The sequence below is a fragment of the Vanessa cardui genome, chromosome 25 (assembly GCF_905220365.1).
Source record: "Vanessa cardui chromosome 25, ilVanCard2.1, whole genome shotgun sequence".
In the NCBI taxonomy this organism is placed as follows: Eukaryota; Metazoa; Arthropoda; class Insecta; order Lepidoptera; family Nymphalidae; genus Vanessa; species Vanessa cardui.
This window is the reverse complement of record NC_061147.1, coordinates 104,542-129,002: the sequence shown is the minus strand read 5'-3', so window position 1 is coordinate 129,002 and position 24,461 is coordinate 104,542. Positions and strand designations below refer to the sequence as shown.

At 36.6% G+C, this 24,461-nt stretch overlaps 2 protein-coding genes across 8 annotated transcripts in view; one reads left to right on the top strand and one right to left on the bottom strand.

Annotated features, from left to right (window-relative positions):
* Window positions 1-21,615, top strand: part of LOC124540415 (hexokinase-1-like) — a 27,615-nt gene extending 6,000 nt beyond the window's left edge. The window contains exons 1-11 of one of the 2 annotated variants that reach the window (XM_047117946.1): window positions 2,580-2,735; window positions 8,489-8,689; window positions 14,835-14,988; window positions 15,249-15,360; window positions 16,005-16,111; window positions 16,715-16,935; window positions 17,342-17,550; window positions 17,661-17,798; window positions 18,803-18,945; window positions 19,192-19,325; window positions 19,521-21,615. In XM_047117946.1, the coding sequence (XP_046973902.1) occupies window positions 8,522-8,689; window positions 14,835-14,988; window positions 15,249-15,360; window positions 16,005-16,111; window positions 16,715-16,935; window positions 17,342-17,550; window positions 17,661-17,798; window positions 18,803-18,945; window positions 19,192-19,325; window positions 19,521-19,610 (1,476 nt within the window). In that variant the 5' untranslated portion in view covers window positions 2,580-2,735; window positions 8,489-8,521 and the 3' untranslated portion in view covers window positions 19,611-21,615. Of the gene's footprint in view, window positions 1-2,579; window positions 2,736-8,488; window positions 8,690-14,834; window positions 14,989-15,248; window positions 15,361-16,004; window positions 16,112-16,714; window positions 16,936-17,341; window positions 17,551-17,660; window positions 17,799-18,802; window positions 18,946-19,191; window positions 19,326-19,520 lie in introns of those variants that run through there. The other variant, XM_047117945.1, reaches the window with a different exon arrangement.
* The window catches only part of LOC124540414 (epidermal growth factor receptor kinase substrate 8-like), a 26,998-nt gene continuing 23,748 nt past the window's right edge, over window positions 21,212-24,461 (bottom strand). For 4 of the 6 annotated variants that reach the window (XM_047117939.1, XM_047117943.1, XM_047117940.1 and 1 more), the window contains 4 exons: window positions 24,119-24,241; window positions 23,409-23,527; window positions 22,769-22,957; window positions 21,212-21,987 (listed from right to left, as the gene is read on the bottom strand). In XM_047117939.1, coding sequence (XP_046973895.1) covers window positions 21,775-21,987; window positions 22,769-22,957; window positions 23,409-23,527; window positions 24,119-24,241 — 644 coding nt within the window. In that variant the 3' untranslated portion in view covers window positions 21,212-21,774. The remainder of the gene's footprint in view (window positions 21,988-22,768; window positions 22,958-23,408; window positions 23,528-24,118; window positions 24,242-24,461) is intronic. The other 2 variants (XM_047117942.1, XM_047117941.1) reach the window with 2 other exon arrangements.

Genomic DNA, 24,461 nt, shown 5'->3' with positions numbered 1-24,461 from the left:
CTATCGTTTACGCATGTACTTACATGTTTGCCATCGGACCGCCGGCGGTCAAGTTCACGTAGAACGCACTATACGAGTATCTACATGGCATAAGTAACGGACGATTAATGAGATATGCGACAATGACGTTGTAAATATGGTTACTTGCTAAGGCTTTAAAAACATTAAATTACTAACAGCCTGCAAACGTTCCACTGCTATTCTAAGGCTTGTACGCTTTCTACCTTCTACTTTTTTAATATAAGGTTTCGGCTATGTTTTCCTTTACCGCCAATTATGGAATTAATTATGATAATCATGTCCATCTCAAGGGACCATCAAACATCGGATGTGCTACAGTGCGGAGTGAGATGCGCAAACACAAGTGCCATTTCTGTCCCCTCGCTCACATAATATGATGGAACAGCAAATTCGGTACGATCGGAGTGAGTTCAGGAGCGATTCTACCTTCTGTCCGAGACGCGAGAGTGTACACACTTCCAAATTCTAACCTCAGAGCTCGTTCTGGGAACTTTTCGACAGAAAACCCCACTTTCAGTAACAAAAGGACGAACTCAGTGATTGATTTTTTATATAAAGGAAATCAGGCGAGGTAGTGGAGTGCCAAATTAAATCAAATATACCACTGCTTACATTCCTCGTGGCTATACTAGCTCGCTCACTGTTCAAACAGATCAGAGGGTTAGAGATTTTAGTTAGTTTTGGGCGGTACAATAATTGAGGAATGTTTCGTATTCATCAAGACCGGCTTAATTAAGCTAATGAAATAGTACCGGGATTAGCGTCAGCCATATATTAGTAAATCATTAATATTATTACAAAATTAAAGAAATACAATAATCTATTACGCTTCGCTAACTTCTAAAAAAAATATTTCTTAACAGTACGAAAAATTTCACAGTTATTTCAAGAATATATATATATATAAAACGTAAAGGCCTGGATGACGCGCCCCACATATTTTCTGGGTCAGTGTCACCTGAGTGCGATGCTCTGTATGTAATTAATTACGGTAAAGGTCAGCTCCAGAGACAAATAACAAATAGCATTACATAAAAAATACCATTACATTCTTCTCGTCTTTTAAAAGTAATCACAAGTTTTGAACTTAATATTAATTTGCTTCTTTTTATTAGAAAAATTACACGTTATTTTTTTATTAATCGGAATAGTAGCTATGTCCCAATTTACTTAAGGAATTACTAATATTTACCCCACAATTTAAGTTTAAGGCTTGTGTCAGGAGTGGGGACGACAGTAGTCCAAGGGGTCAGCATCGATCTTGCGAATTTTTACATCCCCAGTCTGCCCTTAAAACATTGCGCTATAATATTGACGCTTATTACTTTTGTTATTTAAATAGCGTCCTAACATAGTAACACTTATGAATATTTTAATTAACTCATTATTGAGGGTATATATTTAGGAGATTCCTTTAACTATGCAACTGGCTGGAAAGAATGAAATAAAAAAAAAAGAAACAAAAGCGCGCGAAACTGCATCAAGCTGTCATTATTCTATCATTTTGGGCGCGAATAGTAAGGTCAATAATATTGGCGCGACTTGTAATTTGTTATAAGTGTTATTTGTGTTTTATTTGGATTTGTAAACTCAACCGAGTAAGTAATTTACTTCAATATGTACGATTTGGTGATTTATTTATGTTAAGATATTTTCGAAGTTAGAACTATTATGTTTGCTTGTAAATGATTGAAGTTGTTTATATCCTGATTAAAATTATTTATGATCTTGTCTTTTTTTAATCTATTTCACTTCTGTATGCTAAATATATATATATATATTTGAACGTATAATGTTAGCTAGGTTTATGAATATTCATAAAAAAACATAATATTTGAAATTGAATGCAGTAGTTCTGAGATTAGCGAATCCTATTTAGTTTTGTAGTTATTTATACAAACGGTTTTATTAAATAATATAAATCATGACGTTCGAAGAAACGTAATCAGTGACTTTATATGAGACTGGAATATTCTTTACTGACGAAAATAAACAAAACGCGGTTTTGTTATTTGTTTATCTTGCATATCATTTGCTTATATCACAGAGCAGTTTCTTCTCAATGTTTTATTACAGAAGAATTAACTTTCATTAATGAAGGCGCGCACAGTTTGTTTTCATTAACTTTTAATATCTTGGTACCCCACCAAGGAGGTGCCGAGCTACAATCAACTACAAATTAGCTAGGCTCTTTAGAATCATGTATTGGCGAATATATATTTCTAAAATGATTAATGACTTATTTACATCATTAATTTTATTCAGCCTCGCCTCAGAAGGAAATTATTTACTTTGTAGAGTCGGAATCTTGTATAAGTACCTTCGCTTTATTTATGCCTTACCCATAAGCGAACGGCACATCTATCTATGGGTCTCTATTCAACGAAGCACGACTGTGTGACCGAAACATTCCTAATATACTATATAATTAACATTTATAAAATATAAAAGACTTTAAGTTTGATTTCGATTAATCGAAAAGTATCGAAATGGTGTCGCACTTGACCGCTCGATAAAATCTGAAGGTGTCTAGTTTGCGACATCGGCATTATCGGAGGTCGAGATATCGGCTATCCGGAGGCACGACCCGCTGATAGCCCGCGGCCTCCGAGCGGCCCGCTTAGCGTCACTCCGGCGCGCAGTAGCAGCCGGCACAGCTCGCGGGCCGCGCCAGTGACGTTTGTGTGATTGTTGGACCTCAGTGGGCATACGAGGTAATGGTCATTATTTCTCATTTTTATTATCTTTTAATACGATACATCCGGTGACATAGCTACGAATACAATAAAATTATTTGAGGTTTATGAATTGGATTATTTTAAAACGTTTTTGTTAGTAGAATGAGAAACTGATCATTTTTCTATTGAACTGAATCCCTCACAAGTAAACTAAGTAGTAATAGCTTCTTGCTAATAAACTTGATGTGCAATTCTCAGGAATGTTAAACAGATTGTTATAAAATTATAAAGCAATAAACAAAAATAAGATGATAGTTTAAGTTTATATTTATTCTTCAATGATATAAAAAAGATCGTGTATGTAGCTTAATATTATAGAATAAGTATTATTTTTCCGAAATACCATCTTTCCGTACGTAATTACTTAAATAAAGAAATAGCTGAGTGTCACCGTTTTACTGATTCGCTTGCGCGAATTTCCGGGGGCCCGAGTTCGAACCGGCCGACGTATATTGCGCGTTATAAGTCAATGAATCTTTTGCGACGCCGACGTCAACGGGGGAGAAGATTGCAGTCGTAGAGGATATTCCTATTAAGATTGCATTGACGGAGAGTTTGTCAACCGTTTTATAGTTTAAACTACTGACGCGAGTTGAAAGGATTCATCCTCCTCGTATGTGTCCTGAGATTAGTTGTGCGACAGTAGTTTGTGAATAAACGATGGGCTGTTTAGAAAATACATGTATGTAGTGTAGCGCTTTGCAATCTACATCATAGAGTGCAAAACGCTACACTTCCTTGTTAAAAACTAGTAGTTCAGAAATAACCAATTCAGACGAATCGGCCAAAGAAATCAGCTTGCTTTAAAACAGAATGTCGAAAATTTTGATAAACAACACATCGAGACGGTTTTGTGTGCTGTTTGAATTATCGCGATAGAGTCTGCGGCTAATCCGGCGTCGGCGGCGCGATAGAGCGCTAATTATTATAATACGAGTGTGTTCCGTCCATTACATTATCGATAGGAGTGACGTGGGCGGCGCTCGACGTCAGGCAGCCTCACTCCGTTGTGATTCAGGATTAAAGGATACAGCGGAAGGATCAATAATTACTAAATTACGAACAAATACCGTCTTTATTGATAAATGTGAAAGTTTATTGATTTCTTAATCTGATCTTCTTCGCTGGCGATACGGTATGATTTGATGGTCAACGGAGTAGCGACTGACGCGATCACACACACACATACACTGGTAATTACTATGTGTGGGACCAACATGACAACTGTTTTTCAACACAATAAAGTCGAATAAGTTTTAGCACGTCGTTGATTAAATTAATTATTTTTTTTGAATTAATATGAATTTTAGATATAATATATAGTTTTGACCCGAATCGTTTGAGCCTATTACTTATCGTGTTGAAAAACAAATCTAATTTTGCACGTTATTTTCTGTAAAATCAGCGAATCGGCTCTTACGTAACAGCTGTTACAGTTGAATGATAACGATAAATAATTTCGCTGTTCAATTTTTATTTTTAACTCAGATAGTGATTTGATATGAGAGGTGTGAAGCCGCCGGCGGGACGGCCGTCTGCCGCTGTTAGTGCTGGTCACTCAAACATGACTTATCGAAAGACTGCTTAATGCGTTTAGTAGAGAGAAATTTACAAATGTGACTCCTATGGGATAGTGGGATCTCACAGTGCCAGTTGCAAATCTCATGGAGCTGGGTCCGAGACCCGAGTCTAGCTACTAAAAGTTTCTGGGTTTCTTCTGTTAGAAGGAGTTCGAAGTTTGGAAGTTGGCAGAGAATACGGCAATAAATTAATTTCATGTAATTTGTATTCTTTAATCATAGTCATCTATTCAAGATTCACTCGACTCGCGTTAATGGGCGTACGAACGTACTCACGTGTCACGTGTTATAATACACATACAGCTCTCGTTACCGCGACAATCATCATTACTTATTATTATTTCACGGTCGGAGTCTGGTTGGCTTGTCGCAGTCGAGAGTTGTTCAGTAATGATGTATTCCTTGGCTGGCTGGTTGGCTTGGCAGTGTGGTAAAAGATAGACTTTAAACTACTATTTACTTCAAGTTGGAATCTAAATAATGTGACTTTATCTCGTCTCAATCTCAAGATACAATGAAACGTTCTCAAACGGGCTGTCAATTAGCTTCATGTGTTTCCCGATTTTATTTCCGTCATCTGGGATTTGAACCCTGTACATTGGAATCCATAGCCCTATAATCTACTCACTAAACTAACGAGTCAAAACAACATGCGTATTACAGAACGGTTATTATTTTATTATATTTGATTTATCAATGATAAGTCTACTTTGTGTGTTTGTGTTGAAATAATATTGAATAAGATACGGCTCCATATTGCGTGCTACTCTAGACACCGCTCAGAGTAATAAATTATTACCTGAGTGTCATCAAATATTATATATTTAATCACTTATATTGTTATTAAGTTTCGTAGTTTTCCGCAAAGTTGGAGAAGTCGGCCAACGTTGGTTGCCATTGTGGCGTTAGTTGTTGTTTACATGCGAAGCTTGGGTTTGATGTAAGACATTACAACCATTATTAGGTATTATTTTTTAATTCTAGTGAGTGAGATTATAGGATGACTCTTTGAGCCCCAAGTGATAACATTATCTCAATAAATATTTCACAATGACAGCCCCATTTAAATCAAATCAAATCAAAATAAACTTTATTCAAGTAGGCTTTTACAAGCACTTTTGAGTCGTCATTTTACAATTAAGTGAAGCTACCACCGGTTCGGAAAGTAGATTCTACCGAGAAGAACCGGCAAGAAACTCAGTAGTTACTCTTTTTTAACATTTAAAAATACAAAGTCATGTTAGTTAAATACAATTATTTAAATTAATATATCTATCATTGGGTACAGCTAAATTCATAGAAGGATCAGTAGACTTTGAAATTTCATTTAAAATTTATTGACGAGGAAATTAATCTTTTACTTTGCGAGGACTTAGTGTAAATCCCTTTGGGTAAACTAAAACGCATGAAATATAAGGTAAATCGTAAAAACAAAAGCATGGCTCTAGTCGGTTACAAAAATCACTTGCAAGACTCGACGCACATATAAACGGCGACGTTAAATAGAATTTTATAATAAGCGTTGCTGTTTCTGAAAACATAACAGCATTCAGCTAAAAAAAGCGTTTATATCTTGAATGTTGTAGTCAGGAGAGCGAGCGCTGTCCGCGCGAGGTGGGCGCGTCGCCGCGTCACGGCCGCGCCGCCGACTGCGATCTGCGATGCGTGTTTCTGTTTACTCGCCTGTCGTGACCTGTGTGCAATAAATATATTTTTATTCACACTTTATCAAACTGCATAATAATATTTTTAACGAAGTCATTATCGTAAGCATTCAGAATTATGACTTCAATTGATGTCTGTTCACTTTTATTTTAATTCAAAATTAGACTATGAAATTGGATGATAAAGATATATGTAGGTTTATAATATTTATTACATCGGAAGTAAAGAAAAACAAGTCGATAAAAATGTTATTTAACCATACTAATTGTATTCCAACATATTTAATGATACTCTAAGTGCATTTTTTCACGAATTAATAATCGATACTGAATATTCAAGACCTCGGTCAGTCGCATTTCGTCAATTTAAGTATTTTTTTTTGTTTTAGATGTAGGTGTGCCACCCAATGGTCAGTTGCCCATAGACTTTGTCATTTAAAAAATGATTCCTCGTGGTACGAATGCGCACAAACTTTGATATTAAGCCTGTAGTTACACTGGTTTACTCACCCTTTAAACCGGAACAAAGTTTTGCTGTTGAGCGGTAGAATAAGTATATGGTGAGTGGGCTTAACCTATCCATCTAACTCTCTAGTGTGTTATTAAAACAGTATATGCATGACAAATTATTCCTGCTAAAAATATTACACTCGTTATATTAGAATATTAAAACGATTTCGCATAAAAAATACAGGAAACTGCGATTGAAACATAATTGTAATTTTCAAGATTCACCGCAATGGCGGCCGTCATTATAGTAATTTGTATTTCCTTTCAGGAAAAAACCTCGTTAGTCGCTATATTTTTCATTTACACACTTTTATGGTATTCAGGTGACAATCTATACAATGTTGTTATAAATAATGAAAATGAAGTTTAGCTTTTAAGCAGAGACGTTTTTAGAAGAGAATCGGTAGTAGCACTAATTTTCTGGATTTAGCCTACGACTTCTAAATTGCTGTGGCCTGTGAAACATTGCCTATATATTAGTACCACGGAGACGGTCCAGTTGTTAACGCACAAGAATATTAACCGAATATTGCGGGTTCATTACCCGCTTAGTACTGTTGCAATTTAAATTTCAGTTCCAAATCTATTCTTCCAAAAATGAAATAAAAGACGAGGCCCATGCTCCGTAGCAGATCATAATATGTTACTTTTACTTTACCTTTACCACAACAACGTAAGATATTTATGCCTAGACGAGGCAGTAGTGCCACATTCCTAGGTCTAGAAATCTGTCTGGTTTAGTCTACTTTCCAAATAATTGACTTGGTAGACTCTGGGTGGCTCTCTCGTGTGTCTTATCAGCGGACGTTTAATGTCATAGATTGTGCCCAAAATGTTTTTTTTAGCTGATAATAGTCTTCGATTGAATATTGTTACATATATATCTATAAGTAATAGCTCCTAGGGATAGTGTTCCCAAGGGTTCGAAATTGTGTCAAATAAAAAATGGGTGTCGGATAAGAAATTGTTACTGGCTTTGAACTCACTTCGGTGTCGGATTCCAAGTCGTTGAGAGAATATAGGGAAAGATTTTGTTTACACAACTGTTTGAATAACATATTGGTTTTATTACATTTGTGTACTATTTGTTGCCTGCGCTGTTACCGCCAAACAGAAATGCTTATTGTGACTCGATTTAATGTTCAATAATCAGTGCGCCAGTTGGTGGCGAACTGACGATGTAAGAATGGTTAATATTTTTACACGGCTAATGGGGACAGTGAAGACCATCTGCTTATATACAGGGCATAAGATTAAATATAAGTTATTTTATTTTATAGGAAAACATACATTTCATTAAAATACGTCCTCTTTGATTTATATTTATGCAATACTTCATTATCGTCCTTATAATGTAAAGTAACGGTTGATAGAAAAAGTCAGGATCTGTATTTATCTAACCAGCAGCGAGACAACGGTTATAAGTTCGTTTTCATGCCAGTGGTGTAGTATAAGTTTTTGTAATATTCTGAAGCTATTAAAAAGTATGATTTTTATTTTTCCGAATGACAGTTATAAAAATTGTTATGTAACTCTTTGTTAGAATATTAATTTTCTTAGATAAGAATAATTAGATGTAATTGCAATAAACAAGGTACACTTAATTGTCGCTGATGTTACGTTTTTTTTGCTAAATTTTTCATCTTAATATTTTTCTTTTTTCATCACTTAGCAATACAACACTTAAGGTATCTTGGCCTTAATTTTGCAAAGTATCATTTAGAATATTTTTAATACCTTACTAACGTGTCTGATATTGCAATCCTTGTATCACTTAATAACTTGATTCAGGACGACACTTTGTGCTGAACCTGTGGCTTAATTTGTCACAAATAAAGGGTCTATCCCTTTGGTAAAGGGTATGAGGTACAAGCAGAGCGTATTCAACCATTTTCAATTCAACCTCTCTGTCACGGCCAGTTCGTTTACAAATTTATTATAAAAGTGAATTTATATATTTTTTGTGTTGTTACAGAACACATACGACATAATAAACAACAACACAACAATGTCGACGGCAATAGAAAACAGTTTGTCAGTAGACACTCGCGTCAACGGCCACGCGGGATACATCAATGGCAACAGCACGAGTAACGGCACTGCCGCCAACGGCACCTGGGAGCAGCAGTTCCTACCACCCCCACTGCAGCTTGACGACAGAGCACGAGCTATTAAGGTACCGACAAAATTACCGACAAACACTTACAACTTGTGTATTAAATGAGGATAGCCTAGCCTTTAAGCATGCTGCTTTAAAGAGCGTTTTGAGATCTAGACACGAGGTAGCGTGTCAGCCAAGTTCAGGTAATAGAACTGGCGAGCAGCACCGTGTGTAATTTTACACGAACCATTTGGAGCCACTTTTGACCCCCTCATAACTCAAAAACTATTTGAAATAATCGTGTCAAATTTGGCACATATATTGAGACTTGCGAAATAAATATGTGCTTCAAATTTCATAAATCGTCCTTACAGAATAGTTCTTAAGATTCTTAATGCCTTGATTGCTAAAGAAGTAAAAAGTAATTATTAAAATCGAAATAATTCTTTGTATTTGTTTCCGCTTCCTGATCCGATAATGCACACCGGAAATGTCTATCCTTGCTATAGCATCCTTGTGATACGAGCTAGTATGCGGCATCTTTTACATGAGAGTTGGCTGATTTATTTTTTATTATTTTAAATGTTTACTATTAATCTAAATTTCTATACAACGCTTAATTAATATGTAGCTTGTGATCGCATGGAACGAAGGCAAGAATGCAATAACCTCCATATAAACTCCAAATATAGTGTTAGTCATACTACCTCATAGACTTAGTATTAATCATATTCAATTTTAATGTCTTATGTCTAAGTCTGTCTGTCTGTCTATCTTATCCCTAAGTTCCTAGTGATGTTTTTCTTTTTGTGTGATATGTTTCTTTTTTTAGTATAAGGGCTTTTTAGTTTTTAGTTTTTGTTCTTATAATTTCATTTATTTATTTTCGTGTGCGCGCATGTGTATATGTTTACGCAATAGTCAGGGGCCATCTGAAAATCAGTGCTGTGCATTAGCACAGCTTATACTGAGATGAACCCCTTGCTACCTACACTGTGTTCTTTAAATTGAATTTTTTTTTCTTTCTGTATAATCTATGTAATTTATGTGTGTAGCAAAATAAATGGTTTAAATGGTTTAAATGGTTTAAATAACATTTACCTGTTTTTTAGAATTCCGATTATCTGGACAAAATCAAGTCAAATAGGCATTAATCGTAACTTGGTTTGTAGAAAATCATTCATTTGCCATTCATTTTGATAAGGATTAATATGGCGTTTCAAATTAATTGATCTTCTGTTATCGGCTTCTGGGCCAGCACTGTTATTGCGAAGTCAATAGCAATAATTTTATCCCTATTCTTGTATTTTATGATTTTAATTATATAAATTGTCCCATTTTTTGTTAAAATTTCCGTAAGTTTTATAAAGATAATGTTAAAATCGAGTAAATTAAGTAACCTTAACGAATATACAGGCAAAAAATCTACGCATAAAATCGCATATTATTAAATAACAAAAAAAGATTATACTTTATTGATTGGCCTTTCGCCCGAGGTCACCCAAAACTCAGATTTTTCCTCGTGCTGATAATAAGTTTATCTTAATTACACACGAGTATCTACGCGGGCGCTTCGCCGAGCTGAGTACGCGATAGTGGGCTGCGAAATAACGATTAAGCCTAAAACACAAGATTTGCATGAATAACCAGTATCTACTATATTTGAATACGTACCACTACGTACAAAACATCGGTCTTATGAGAAATAAGTTCTGAAATAATTAGTAATATTTCTACTATTTCTGAGAGTGAGATTTGCACATGATAATTGGTCAGTTTTTGGAACGGACAACCCAGCAAAACTAATAAATATCTCTCCAATGCATTTATTGCACCATACGTTTTACTGACGTTTTATTTTGCGCATTAATGTAATATTTAATATTTATCAATTAAAAGGCTTCTTAATCGGTAGATGATTATTTGTATAAATGACTAAAAAGTTAGTTTCACGCTTAATCCTATTTAATGTATTTAATGAACATACCTATGAAATTTAAGAATTGGAAAAGAGTAGAGTAGTAGTGAGCTTAAACTCTATGCGCCGAACAGCAACATTAAATTTAGATTATTTTTAAAAAGTTGGTTCAATATTGCAAAAAATTTTTTTGCGATATTGTAATTCAAATAGCCTACTTAAATGAAGTATTGGTTTTTTAACGTTTCATAAAACGTGACTGTTACGTATTATTTACGTGGTTTATGAAAAACAATGAGTTTAAGTGGAAGCGAGGGCTGCACGTGCAATTATTTGCCGAGCTACGATTCGCTGCACTCAATTGTGACGGATGGCGCTTTGATTGACGGAGACTTCGACAATTGTGCAGAATTAAAAGATTCCTACTGTTCTATCGGGCAGTTAGAATACAAATTATATATAATATATTACAATATACTTCAGACGCTCGAGGTGACGCCTTGCTTCCAACACATAGATCTAATGGATCTTATGCAAAAAGATAGCGGGATAAAGCAACACAAAACTTTCCACCTGCTTAATCTTCATTTTCATTTCATTTCACTCGTATTAGATTAGAAGGAAAACATCTTGAAGACATTTGTCTCAGATTAAACTCACTCATTTGTGTGCCTTGCCCACCAACAATTTTTGTTGCGGTGTGCTGGAATAAGCTCCCAGAGATGATTTAGCTCAGCTGTGGGACAATGCTAGGCTGTTAATTATAGCGCATTCCTTATTCGACACCACGGTAAAAGTTTCATATATGGAAATTCAAATAAACGACGGTACCACAAACACCCAGACCCAAAACAACATACTAATTAATGTTCTACATCGACTCGGCCATTAATCGAATCCGGGACCTCGGAGTGGCGTACCCATGAAAACCGGTGTACACACTACTCGACCACGGAGGTTGTCACATTATTCCTGAGCTAATAGCTTTGAGTATTTTTTAACTTGATTCCTTCTCACGATCACGAGTGCATTGGTCCGGGGGTTGGAGCGCGCACGCAAACGCGACACAGACTCGGAGTGGAAGTCGGCCCGCTTTGATTAATAACAACTTGTCTCAATTCAAGAGCCGTTGTAACTGATTTGTCAGTCTCTCAGATTGTTAAACTGTTTAGAAACAGAATTATTTCCTATTTATAGCTTCCTTAGCAATGAAAATAAATTAAAACCATTATAATACAATCGAGGATGATTTCTCTTCCATCTCGAGGACTAGTCAATTGCACTGAAGATGTTATCTCAGTGCAAAACTGTTAACCGGGATATATAACAATGTGAGAGGCAATCGAGAGAACCAATTTTTTTTTCCCAAACGAGATACATCGCAGTCAACATTTTTTACTTTAAAAAAATTGGTAAACTCGGCAGTAATTGTTTTTTTGTATGCATAAAAACGTATAAATAATATAATAGCAAAGACAATCAATATGTTCCAAGACCAAACATAATTTTTTTGGACAGATTACATGGCCTTGTTTTACTTAATTGCTAAATTTTTAAATTAACTTTTTTTGATTGTTCACTAGCTTTAATTAAAAATAAACTTACGTATAAAAAAATAATGAATGGTTTAGAAGATATTGCAGACTTGATGCCAGTTATAGTTCAGTCGTGGTTTATAAACAAACAAACTTAGCTCCATGATATTAGTATAGAATTTGTACGCATGTACCAAGTGAGGCGTAGATACGATATCTTAATTATATATACAATTATTGCTTCGATAGTGATGTTTGTATAACAACTCTGAAACAAACTTCGCAAATTCATATCTTGCATCATGCAATGCGACTAGACTAGACTAGAATAATGGAATTTTCAAATTTATCCATTTGATGACTTACTTAAGTAAGTGACTTCCTTCCTTAAAAGCCAGCCCTTAAAGGCAAGCCCCCCTATATTGCCACTTTCAGTCAGGCCTGCTGCTAGTTTGCCACCGATGCATACTTACAAATTGTTAAAATCGTGATGACGTCCACCTGACCGTTGTCGGCCGAACGTCTATCTGCTAGATATACAAATGTGTGCGCAAATACAAGTGGAGTCTCTATTTCCACCTGCTCATAATCCGATGGAACATCTCACACTACCAACTCCTAGACTTTCGAATGGTACACAGAACTCCTTTAGTTTGGTGTGAGCCGAACTTTGGTTAAGAGTCCCACCACCATGCGTTGTAATCTAGTGCCAATAATACATTAATAACATTGACGTCAGCAGCTTCTACTTATATTGCAGCGAGTACTTTAATGCTATGTTATATTGTCTTATTGGTCGGTGGTCGTGTTTATAATTGCCATAAAGATAATTTTAATTTCATTGCAAATGTTGTGATAGATACCGCCATAAGCTTTTTATTGTCGTCGAGGATTTACTTTCTCGTTATCGGGTCCTATCTATCTTCAAGCTAGAATATTTGATAACATCCTACGTGATACCTAACGTTTGTTGAAGGAATGTTGCAAAGCCTTCGTATTCTATACTTTGGTAATGTCTATACACACCAAAAATAAATAATCATATTTATCTATAACATATATTTCCACCAAATTCATGAAAAATTGTGCAAAAATTGGGATCCATTTTTTTTAATTAACCAATGGGTTTGCAGAATTAATTTCTTCTTAAAGAAAATTATAAAAAATATAATAATTGAGGCTGTGGGTATTTTAGCAAGTTATTATATCCGTCCATATTGAGATATCCAAAGTCTTACCACAGATGGATGGTGGGAAGACGGAAAATCTTGTACATTGTCTCAAGACTAGTCCAAATCTTTGAGCCTGTATATATTCCCTGTTTACCTTGAACAATGAATAATTGTGTTAAGACGCTGTCATTGGATACGTTAAATAAATCAGAAGGGGCCGAACTGTCTCGGGATAGTGTGATCATACATCTTCATAATTAATTGCAGAATCAAATGTCAGTTATCTTCAATAACATGGTCATTATGTTATCAGGGGCAGCGCGGGCCAGCGCGGGCCAGCTCCGCGCCGACGCAGCGCGCAACCCCGATAACCTGCAATTGATTTTATTTCATGGCATTTTATGGGATCGTTAAATTCATAGATATCAATAAACGAGACGCCAATAAAGGTTAAACTTTAGTGATAAACTGTTTTTCAATTTTCGATACTGCTTTTATACTTTATAATTGGCTTATATATTTGCTGTCATCGGTTAAATACAAATAATTTAGCACAATACAGTATATTAATATTTCAAGTTGTCAAGTAGTTGGAATACTTTATTTTATATTGTTTAATTTTTGTAAAGAAAATTAACCAACCCGTGTTGAAGAAGTGTGGTGAAATGCACCAAAGATTATCCTAATAAAGAGAGAAGACCTAAGCTAGCTGTGATCAGTTACATAGTTCCGTAATCACGAGGTAGCGTAAACTGAGATGTGAAAAGTTAAATAACAATTATAAATTTATATATTTCTCCTCACTTTTAAACAAGATCTGAAGTTATAGATAAATTCACTCTGACTGACGACTATAAGACGGCAAAAGTGTATAGGTACAAAATTTTATTAATTTTGCAAAACCGGACCGTACGACACAAGTTTAATGATTAATAAGTAGGAACAGCTTACATTCAATTAGGCTCAACATTAATTACTTAACATAAGAAAGGACAGTCATACATATGAATCCACGTTCAAGCATAATTAAAAACATGCGAAAATAGTTCAATACAGATGTGACACACTTAGTATATCGTAGTATAGAAAAATTCTGCGAACTTTCTGCGAAGCGTCATCGAATACACATTTCCAGACGGATGAGCTGTCAAGAGTCTATCAATATCATGAAAGACAACCGACAACACTCATTGCTAAGCCTTATTATGATAAGAGTAGGATTAAACATGAAATTAAAAAAAACTAAAGATGTACATATCTCTGAATGAAAGATTTCCATAATCTCTTTTGATTTTTTATAATTGGTCATTAATGTTTGTCCCATATCGTTTTTTTTAATAAGAATCAATCAATCAATGACAGTAAGTCTTTCGGTTACTTGTACTTAATCCTATATTTTATTTAAATAAACACATATATGTGCAACATCTTTAATTGTTTTTATAGTCCCTCCTTTTTATCGACTTCACATTGTTCTTTATTTTAATTATCTTGCTTACATCTGTAATATAAACAATAATATTACTTTCCTGCAAGATTATTTAAGATATATCGCTGTTAGGCAAGAATTAAATGACATTTATTAAACTTTGCAGATAGACTCCCGACTCGCAGGCCTGGTGCTCTGTGGGGCGACGCTGCGACGTGTGGGCGAGGTCTTCTCGCGAGAAATTGAAAACGGCCTGCGGGAACGACCTTCTAGTCTCCAAATGGAAAACACATATGTTCCAGAGCTGCCCGACGGAACCGGTGTGTTGGCATGCGTTGTTATATTAGTATTAGACGTAAACAGCCACGTAACCGAACGATTCGTCTGCATATGTTTGGAGTACAGCGAAAAGCCTCCTAAATTAGGCTTCGACGTGGTAATTGCAAGAAGGATAGAGACATGCACTAGCTTTCTATTTAAAAAAGTTTTAAAAAATCATTTCAATCTCTAATAATAACACTAAGTTATATTTTTGTCTTGATAAACAAATGCCTGTAATATATATAGTTATTGATTTCAGAGGAAGGCGTGTTCCTGGCACTCGACCTCGGTGGTACTAACTTCCGCGTACTACTTCTGGAGCTTCAAGCTGGTCAACTCGTCAGAGAGGATGTTAAACAGTATCATATTAGGTAGCTTTCGTAATACAATCTTAGTACTTGATTCCTTTCAAAGTTTCTAGAATCATTTTATTTTAAATATTATTTTGAGAAATCTAAATATCTAAATTCTAAATTCTAAATCGACACCCAGTGAGTGGCGCTTGTTGGTCACATGTAGAAGGCATACAACACTGAGTTTTTATTTGCCTATTTTGTTCATAATTATTTAAAACTCGTCGGTGAAGCAAAATATAACAGTATTATATGTTTACTATATCATTTATGCTTATGTCGGATGGAAATCTCCATCCAACTTAGATTCTGAAAGCCTTCTCGAGAAGCTTCAAGTTTTCTCCTCAAAATGATAGTAAGTCTCTGTCCTGTATCCTGTAACTTTTCCTGCTTCACAATTAATCATTACTATCAACTGGTTTAGTATGTTTGAACTTGCAATAAATAATAATGGCTCTAAATAATAACCTTAAGAAGGTACTTATATATTAGGCTTCATTATATATACTAGGACAACTTATGCCTGAGTGGCTTTTTGGATTCACCGATCTCGTCCAAAACTTTTGATGATAGGATTTTTGCATAAAATGGCTTAACACAAGATTGCTGTTGTATTGTACATGAGATCGTTAAAATTATATTTTTATGAACTTTTTGTTCAGTGACGCCTTGCGCCTCGGACCAGGCGAAGATCTATTCAACTTCCTGGCTGACTGCGTGCAGGATTTCTTGCGCACCGAGGGCATGGAGAATGATGAACTATCCCTTGGTATGTTATACTGCCAATATGTTTTTTTAATAGTTTTGTATATTTTCGTTTAGTTCATTCTACTCTTTTTTTAAAGACATTTTGAGACAAAAAGCCACAATATTTGTTTCCAGAAAGTATGTAACTTTGCGGGATCCGCATTGGTGTTATAAGTTTATGTATTATATTTGTGTTAATTTTTTAAAATGATTGCCACGTACGTGCAACTGTTCACAAAATAAGTTAGAAATTATAAATCAAATACATTACATAAAGCGATGTCTTCACTTCAATCAATGATATTCTAATATGTTATATCCATACTTAACAACAGAAAAAAGTGTGCCGCGGCGGGGACCGTTTATTTTAGTTTATTTTTACATTTCGTTAAAGGATAGCTTGATAAAAACAATAAGAAAAAGGGATAACTACATGTTTTAATTACGTAAAACGTATAACTACGTAATTATGATGTATTATAACGTATTACTACGTAAAACGACTAAAGGCAAACGTCCCAATTAGGACGTTTTCTAGTTTTCACTTTTTGCGCGTTAATAACATATGTGTTTACTAAAACATCATCGACTTCAACTCATTGTTAATCTATACTTTTGTCGGCAGGATTCACATTTTCGTTTCCAATGAAGCAGCATTCGATATCGTCGGGCGAGCTGATCACGTGGACCAAGAGCTTCAAGTGCGGCGGCATGGAGGGCGTGGACGTGGCGGCGCTGCTGCAGCGCAGCCTGCACGCGCGCGGCCTGCGCGTCACCGTGCAGGTGCTGCTCAACGACACCACGGGCACGCTGGTCGCCGGCGCGCAGCTCGACCCTGAAGTTGTGGTATGCTTGTTTTCCAGTCAATTACTTCGAATAGATTATTTATTTAGACGTGACGTGACGTGAAAGGTATGTGAACCAGTTTCGTGTAGGAGTCTCAGACACAAGTTATAAATATCTTAGCCCATAAGGTTGGCAGCTCATTGGTGATGTAAGGAATTGTTTATATTTCTGAGAGCCCCAATGTATTTGAGCGAAGGTGACCTTGCCGCCTGGGGAACCATTTGCTCGCTATCTTGTCTTTATAATAAGAAATTATCTTACATTCTAATCCAAGAGGCTCCCAGTGATTGAGCATACGATTCTTATCCGAGGATTGCTACATAGTCGTAGGCGGTGTTGCTGACATGTGGGTTGTGTGGGTGATGTGAGGCTAATGCGCTATAATGCTTTATTATTTAATTTCCAGATCGGGGTAATAATGGGCACGGGCTCCAACGGCTGCTACATGGAGCGCGCGGAGCGCGTGCAGCACTGGGAGGCCGCGCACGAGCGCGTGCAGGACGTGTGCGTCGACATCGAATGGGGCGCCTTCGGGGACAATGGCTGCCTCTCTTTCTTACGTACCGAGTTCGATAAGGAGGTCGACGACAATTCTCTCCTCGCTACATCGTTTACGTATGTATTGCATATGTTTTCATCATTAAAGATATGTCTTTTCTCGTGCTTCCTATTATTTTTTTCCTTGAGGTTTTTTGAGTTCCAGAGTCTAATAAATAAAATTCTAGTTTCGAGAAGTACATCGGCGGCAAGTACCTGGGAGAGCTGCTGTGCGCCGTGCTGGGCGGGCTGGCGCGCGACGGGCTGTTCCCCGGCGTGCCCGCGCGCGGCTCGCTGCTGTCTGCTCACGTCAGCCTCTTCGAGGAGTGAGTTCTTTATAATTATTTATTTAACGGTGTAAAAATTTGACAAGGTCGTGTCTATAAGTTGAGTAGTATTACCGGGATTATTGGGTTAGCCAGATACAATTGTTCTAATACTTATGATATTTTTGAAATTGGTAAGTTTCGCAGTTTAATAAAAATAAAGTGATATGTGGTATTTATTGTAACTTATTATAATGTCTAAACCTAAAAATCATTAAACTGTTCACTCTTCCGTAAGCCGCGTAAAAGAACTTCGTTCCGGCACTCAGAAGTGTTATTATAAGTCAAAATCAAAATCAAAATCAAAATAAACTTTATTCAAGTAGGCTTTTATAAGCACTTTTGAATCGTCATTTTACAATTAAGTGAAGCTACCACCGGTTCGGAAAGTAGATTCTACCGAGAAGAACCGGCAAGAAACTCAGTAGTTACTCTTTTTTAACATTTAAAAAATACAACGTCATGTTAATTAAATACAATTATTTCAATTAATGTATCCTGCTTGGAAGTCAACAGGTATTAACTCCACGCTTTTTTATCATCTACAAAATCTTGTATCGAATAGTATGCTTTTTCTACCAATGTATTTTTAACAAACGATTTGAATTTACTAAACGGCAAAGTTAAAAATTTCTGCGGAATTTTATTATAGAAACGGATACCTTGCCCCAAGAAGGATCCATTGACTTTGCGGAGTCGGAAACTTGGCGTTATAAGTTTATCCTTACTTCTAGTGCATATACAATGATTATCACTGATTTTATCAAAGTGATCAATGTTACTGTGAATATACATGATATTGTTGTAAATATATTGCGACGCAACAGTAAGTATACCTACTCTGTTAAAAACATCCCGAAGAGAGTCTCTAGCTCCAAGATTATAAATAAACCGAATTGCTCTCTTTTGTAAAATAAAGACAGATTCAATATCTGCAGCGTTACCCCAAAGTAATAACGTAAATAATAAATAATAAGTTTGTAACGCAGTCGTCCTGTTCGCAGGGAGAACGTGTCGGGCGAGTGGTCGCGCACGGCGGACGCGCTGCGCGACGCGTGCGGGCGCGCCGTGTCGCGGCACGACGCGCTCGTGGCGCAGCACGTCGCGCGCGTCATCTCCAACCGCGCCGCGCAGCTCGTCTCCGTCTGTGAGTACGCCACGGGGACATGGATTTAAAAAATTGTCACACAATTTGAGTAGTAACAATCATTTGAAGGATCAGTTTTGTGGACGCACGTGAGACTTCATTTGAGGTCCAAAGAATTTTATTATAAACGGGCATTAAATTATACATCATCTCCAGCCATTATCAATTCAGCTGTGATCTCGTATGCACCTCGTGCCATCTCCACGAGGAGACATTGCACTCAGTGACGGTCCGTGTTGACGTTAGGTATCGCGACGCTGCTGCGGCGCATGTCGCGCGCGCGCGCGTCGGTGGCGGTGGACGGGTCGGTGTTCAAGCGCCACCCGCGCATCCGCGCGCTCATGGAGCGGTACATCGCGCTGCTCGCGCCCAACCACAAGGTACCCTTTGCTCACCGCCAATTAAATGTAATTAATAATAAATTCGAGTATGTCCTGTGTTTAAGTTTGTAAGTAATAAAATATGTTAGATCACTGGTATACAGGCCCCATATGCTGGAAAGTTTGATGAGAATGTGAGCCATATTTAGAGTAGTAGTCCTTCATAAATAAGTCATTCTCGTTTGTTTGTAACAGTTCAAACTGCTCGGCGCGGAGGACGGCAGCGGCAAGGGCAGCGCGCTCACGGCCGCCATCGCCGCCAGGATCGCGGCGCGCGCGCCCTAGGGCACCACGCTCGCACCACCTCGCACCCGCGGTCGCTTTGACCATCACACTCACATAGAAATAAGAATTGTAGCTATTTCAGAGGAGTGAAAGAGAGTTATGACCAATATAATGTCGCATTTTCGGACACACGTCGAGTGACGTCGCTTTCGTCTAATGTCTTAAACATTGATCAAAGTAAATGTCCTAATGGTGACCGCTCGTTGGTCGTCTATAGCGCTATCAGTTGCCATCCACCAATGACCATTCAAATACTGATGAGTTTGTTTGACTTTGATCAGCGTTGAAACATTTAGATCACAAATGAATTGGTTACTATGCAACCATAGAGTTACATATTGTTAGAGCTGCATATTGCTAGCGATATTTCCTAATTTTTGGATAGCGATAGTACTATTATTTATTTTATTCATGTATTTGTATAAAATATCATGTATTTGCGTACAAAGTAGTGTGTAAACTGTATGTCTACATTATAACTGTGATTAGATATCGTCATTACAGATAATTTAATGGCGTACTTGGTCGCGGTCCGTTTTAAAGAATCTAATTGTATTGAAACCATTATTACATCTTGACCTTTTTGAACTCAAGTCGTGGTCGGTACGATCTTTTAAAATGAAAACGATTCTATTTAACTCGCACATACTTAAAATATAAATGACACATCCCACGAGATATTATCTTTCAACTCCTATTTGCACAAGGTGTTTGTGTCTCACTATTAAACTAGTTTAGCTCTGTTGTCAACTCCAGTTTTATCAGTCTGGGCGTGATAACACGACAAGTATAATCCGACACACGAGTACGCTCAATAATATTTCATTATTAACTCAATCAGAATCGAAATTGATAAAAAATTTTTTTACAAATAAATATGGCCGGCGTCGTATTAAAGCCAGGCCTCTAAGTCTGAAGTGTAGCTGTGCGCATGCGTGTGTGTCGTTGCTCGCTGGTCGAGTTGTTTGATGTGTTTTGTAGTAAAATATACAAAGATAATATATAGTTGTTAGATCGTAAGATACTATTATTCGTGCCATACTCATTAGATATAGTTTTATTGGATTGCATTGGACGGGAAGGTATTTATACTTGGTCGTGGCCTTTATAAGATGTCAAGCAGAACTAAGAGAGGTTAAATGTAACAGATTGTTTAATCACATGTCTGTGACGTCACAAATTAGGTTCAAATTTGACGTTTTTCTATATAAGCATTAGTATCTAATATAAAAATGAACTAAAATTGTTTTTATATTTAACTGCGGGTAAAAATCGTCCTGTTAGGACTTCCACATCGTTCGTTCAAGACATTCCGTGGAATTAATAAACAAATTATAAAAAAAATACTTAATTTTGTGACGTCACTGGAGTAACGGCTTCACTCGACCAAGTGCCATGAGAGCGAGCTGACTCCAGTTATTGTTATCGTAAGGTTTGAAGTGATTTATTTACATAGAGTTTATGTATTACATTAAGTATCAGGGTTGGGTAGGATAGATATTAAACGAAAATAAAAGACTATTTTACGGCAACTAAATAAATATATAGATATTGTAATATAGAACTATTTACATAATGTTAATAGTGAGAGAAACTCAAAGTAGAAGCATATATATATTTATTATTAAAGTAAGTACTCTACTTATCGCGGCTCAAGTGAGCTGCTGTCGAGCATTCGTATCGTTTACACGATTATTTACATTCGTTTATTAGAAATTATTACGACACATTACTTATTATATTTTACATTATTACAAAACAAAACTCGCAGCTTTATGATTTACTGTTATGTGTACAAAATAGGTTCATGCATATTAACGCCACCGCAGCAATCAAATAAATTTACGAATGCACCGATATAAGGTAGGTTAGGTTAAATCTGATTTGTTTAAAAAGATTAACATAACCGATATCGTCTGCGATGGCGTTAATACGTACGACCCCATAAAATATTATTGTTTTATAATTTTAAGACAAGAATGAATAAATAATCGAAATATTTCCACGTAATCTTTTATTAAAACTCCCCATCTGTTAGTTCTTTCAACGCTATTTTATCAAATAAAAAATAAATGTATTTAAATACCGTAAATAAAAATGTTTAAAATAAAGTAAATTTTTTGTACGAAAATCTGTAACTTTTAAATCATAAATTAAATTAATATTAGCAATAAGAGGAACTTCTGTGGTAGTCCGGGAGGTCGAACAGGTCGCGTGTGGTATCCGGGTTTCCTGTGCTGGCATTGGTTGGCGTGTGCGTGTTGTGCGGGCCCGCGGGCTGGCAGCTCAGGAGACCTCGACCTTCTCGCGCACCTTGCGCAGGATGCTCTGCAGCTCCGACGCCGATGTCGTCTTGTACTGTGCGCGTGAACGCAACCAACACAGAGATACAACATTAATTAATTTAACTTTGATACAAGTAAACGCCGAGACGTGCCATTGGTTACAACTGGTGCAGTTATAGTCTTGGACCTCGACGCTCCGGCAGGATTTCTTTTTTTAGTTGCAATTACGTCCTATTACATGATTATGCTCTAAAGCAATATCGTGTATATTCACAAAGGATCATTTTTAATGTAAAATAAAATTATTTTACGAAAACTAAAAATTAATTAATTTTAAATATTTCAAACGTGTTAGCAAAAAGCATAAGTGAATAAATTATATTGTAGGACCAGTTAACAGGTTTGCGTTTCCGTGAAGTTAATTTGTACTGTAATATATCTCGAGATCTAAGGAACATCGCGTGTAAGCCTGCTTTGTTGCATGAAATTGTGCTAGGTGTTGCAAGTTTTTATTTTATACCCTTAATAGGAAGACGTACAAATAGATCTCCTGAAGGTCATCACTGGTACAGACGACCCCATATGAAAATTTAACCATTTCTTACACAACCAATGCGCCACCAATGCGCGCTAAGGACCTGAGATGTTATGACCCTTGTGCCTGTAGTTACATTGACTCACTTATCCTTCAGACAGACACACAAAAAAACAATACATTGGTTGTGGTAGAATTTATGATGAGTGCGAGGTACTAACCCATATGGTCTTGCACAAAAACGAAGTAAATCTACAGGTTGCATCAAACTCATTATGAAAAATGGTCATTATCATAAATCCGTTAAAATATATGTCGTTATTCAAAATGTTGGTTACCCCAGAAACGTTTCTCTGCACAAGGACTTGGCTGTAGAGTCGTTTGCCTTCGTCCTGCCCGAGCACGCGTTCCAGCTGGGTGCGCGAGAGAGCGAACAGCTGGTGGCCGGACACCCGCAGCTGCTTCTGAGCCGTCGAGCTGAAGCCCTTCGCTTCCAACCAAGCCACTACTTCGTCAGGATTTGATTTCTAAGAAAAAAAGATTACCTTGTAATTGATTTTTGAAAATAAATATCTTAAGTTCAACTTTAATAAGGACATAAGTAATAATCACACACGCTTAAGCAAACGAAGATAAATTCAAAGAAAACACGTCAAGAAAACAATCTCTTCAAATATTTGGGCTCAAGATTCGACGTAATACCAGCTGGTAGGAATCCATACCGACAGACAGACATTTAACGCGTGTAGGGATAGAAACCTACATATAAGTTATTTATATGTATAATACATATATATTTTATATATAAATATAAAATATTTTATTCCTTGACTACTGTTTTGTGTTGACAAATCAAATATATCAGTTCATCTAGTTCACTTGTTGACTATATACATTAATAAAAATCACGCAAAACAATCTGCTGTCAATAAATGATTGCGACGTTTCTGCGGTGTAGTCAAGCGCTGTGTACGGTACCTGGTGTATGAAGATGTCGGGGGTTTTTTTGAAGTCGAGCCGGCGCTGCTGGATCTGGGGTAAAACCATCTTCAGTTCCTCGTGCAGGCCGCTACTGGTACTTGCTACCGACTTCGTCGCTGGTGAGTTACAAAATATATATTTTCTCCACATGGTAGTGTTTTGTTTATAATTATATAATTTTCCAAGTCACTAATATGACGAAAATATCGTGCGTGTAAATTAAGTAATGATTTAAATCATTACAAAGAGCTATAACCTGGTTCAGTATTTTTTAAATTTTGCTATATAAGATGAAACAACCTCCGAACCGCAGGCAAATAGCTCTTAAAGTGTTGTTGGACTTTGGCGGCATTAAGACTTCATATTAAAGCAGCCACATACGATATATTTGATACGAATACTTACGTACTCCATTGAGCTGAGACTACGTTTAGCCTTTGTTGTCCTAATTAGGTATCTTTGCATAGAATAATACAAACTTGTTTCCGCCGTTTAAAGCGTATTCGTCAACTTCTTTTTATATTTGTTCTTTAATCTAATAATTATATACCCTTATTGTGCCCGCGCGACCGGGTATTGTGACCGGGTCGGCTATCTGATTAGTATATAGGTATGTTGTAGATAGTATATCATTCAATTGCGTTAGGGACGGTATGTGAGAGCGGGTAATAAAGCCTGATACCAAAAGTATCAGGTACTTGACTTACACTTCATGGTGTCAGTTTTGAGGGGCACGATCACGGGTGCTGGCGTCGGAGGTTCGGGTGGTGGCGGCGGCGGTGGTGGAGGAGGTGGTACCACCTTCTCAACCTTACGCGGTGATTCTGGAACTGAGGTATTGTATACAATGTGGGACTTTGATTCGATAAACACTGTAAAACTGGTTCCTATTTAGAAGTCATTATTTTTGTATAGAATGATTACTTCTAGAATCATAATCTAATTCGTATTTATTATATTGAAACTTGAGTTTAGATACTTTAACAAAGAGTATTTAACTAGACAAGCTAATCAAAAGGAGGTTTTAAGGGAGTCTAGGTAGCTAAGTCA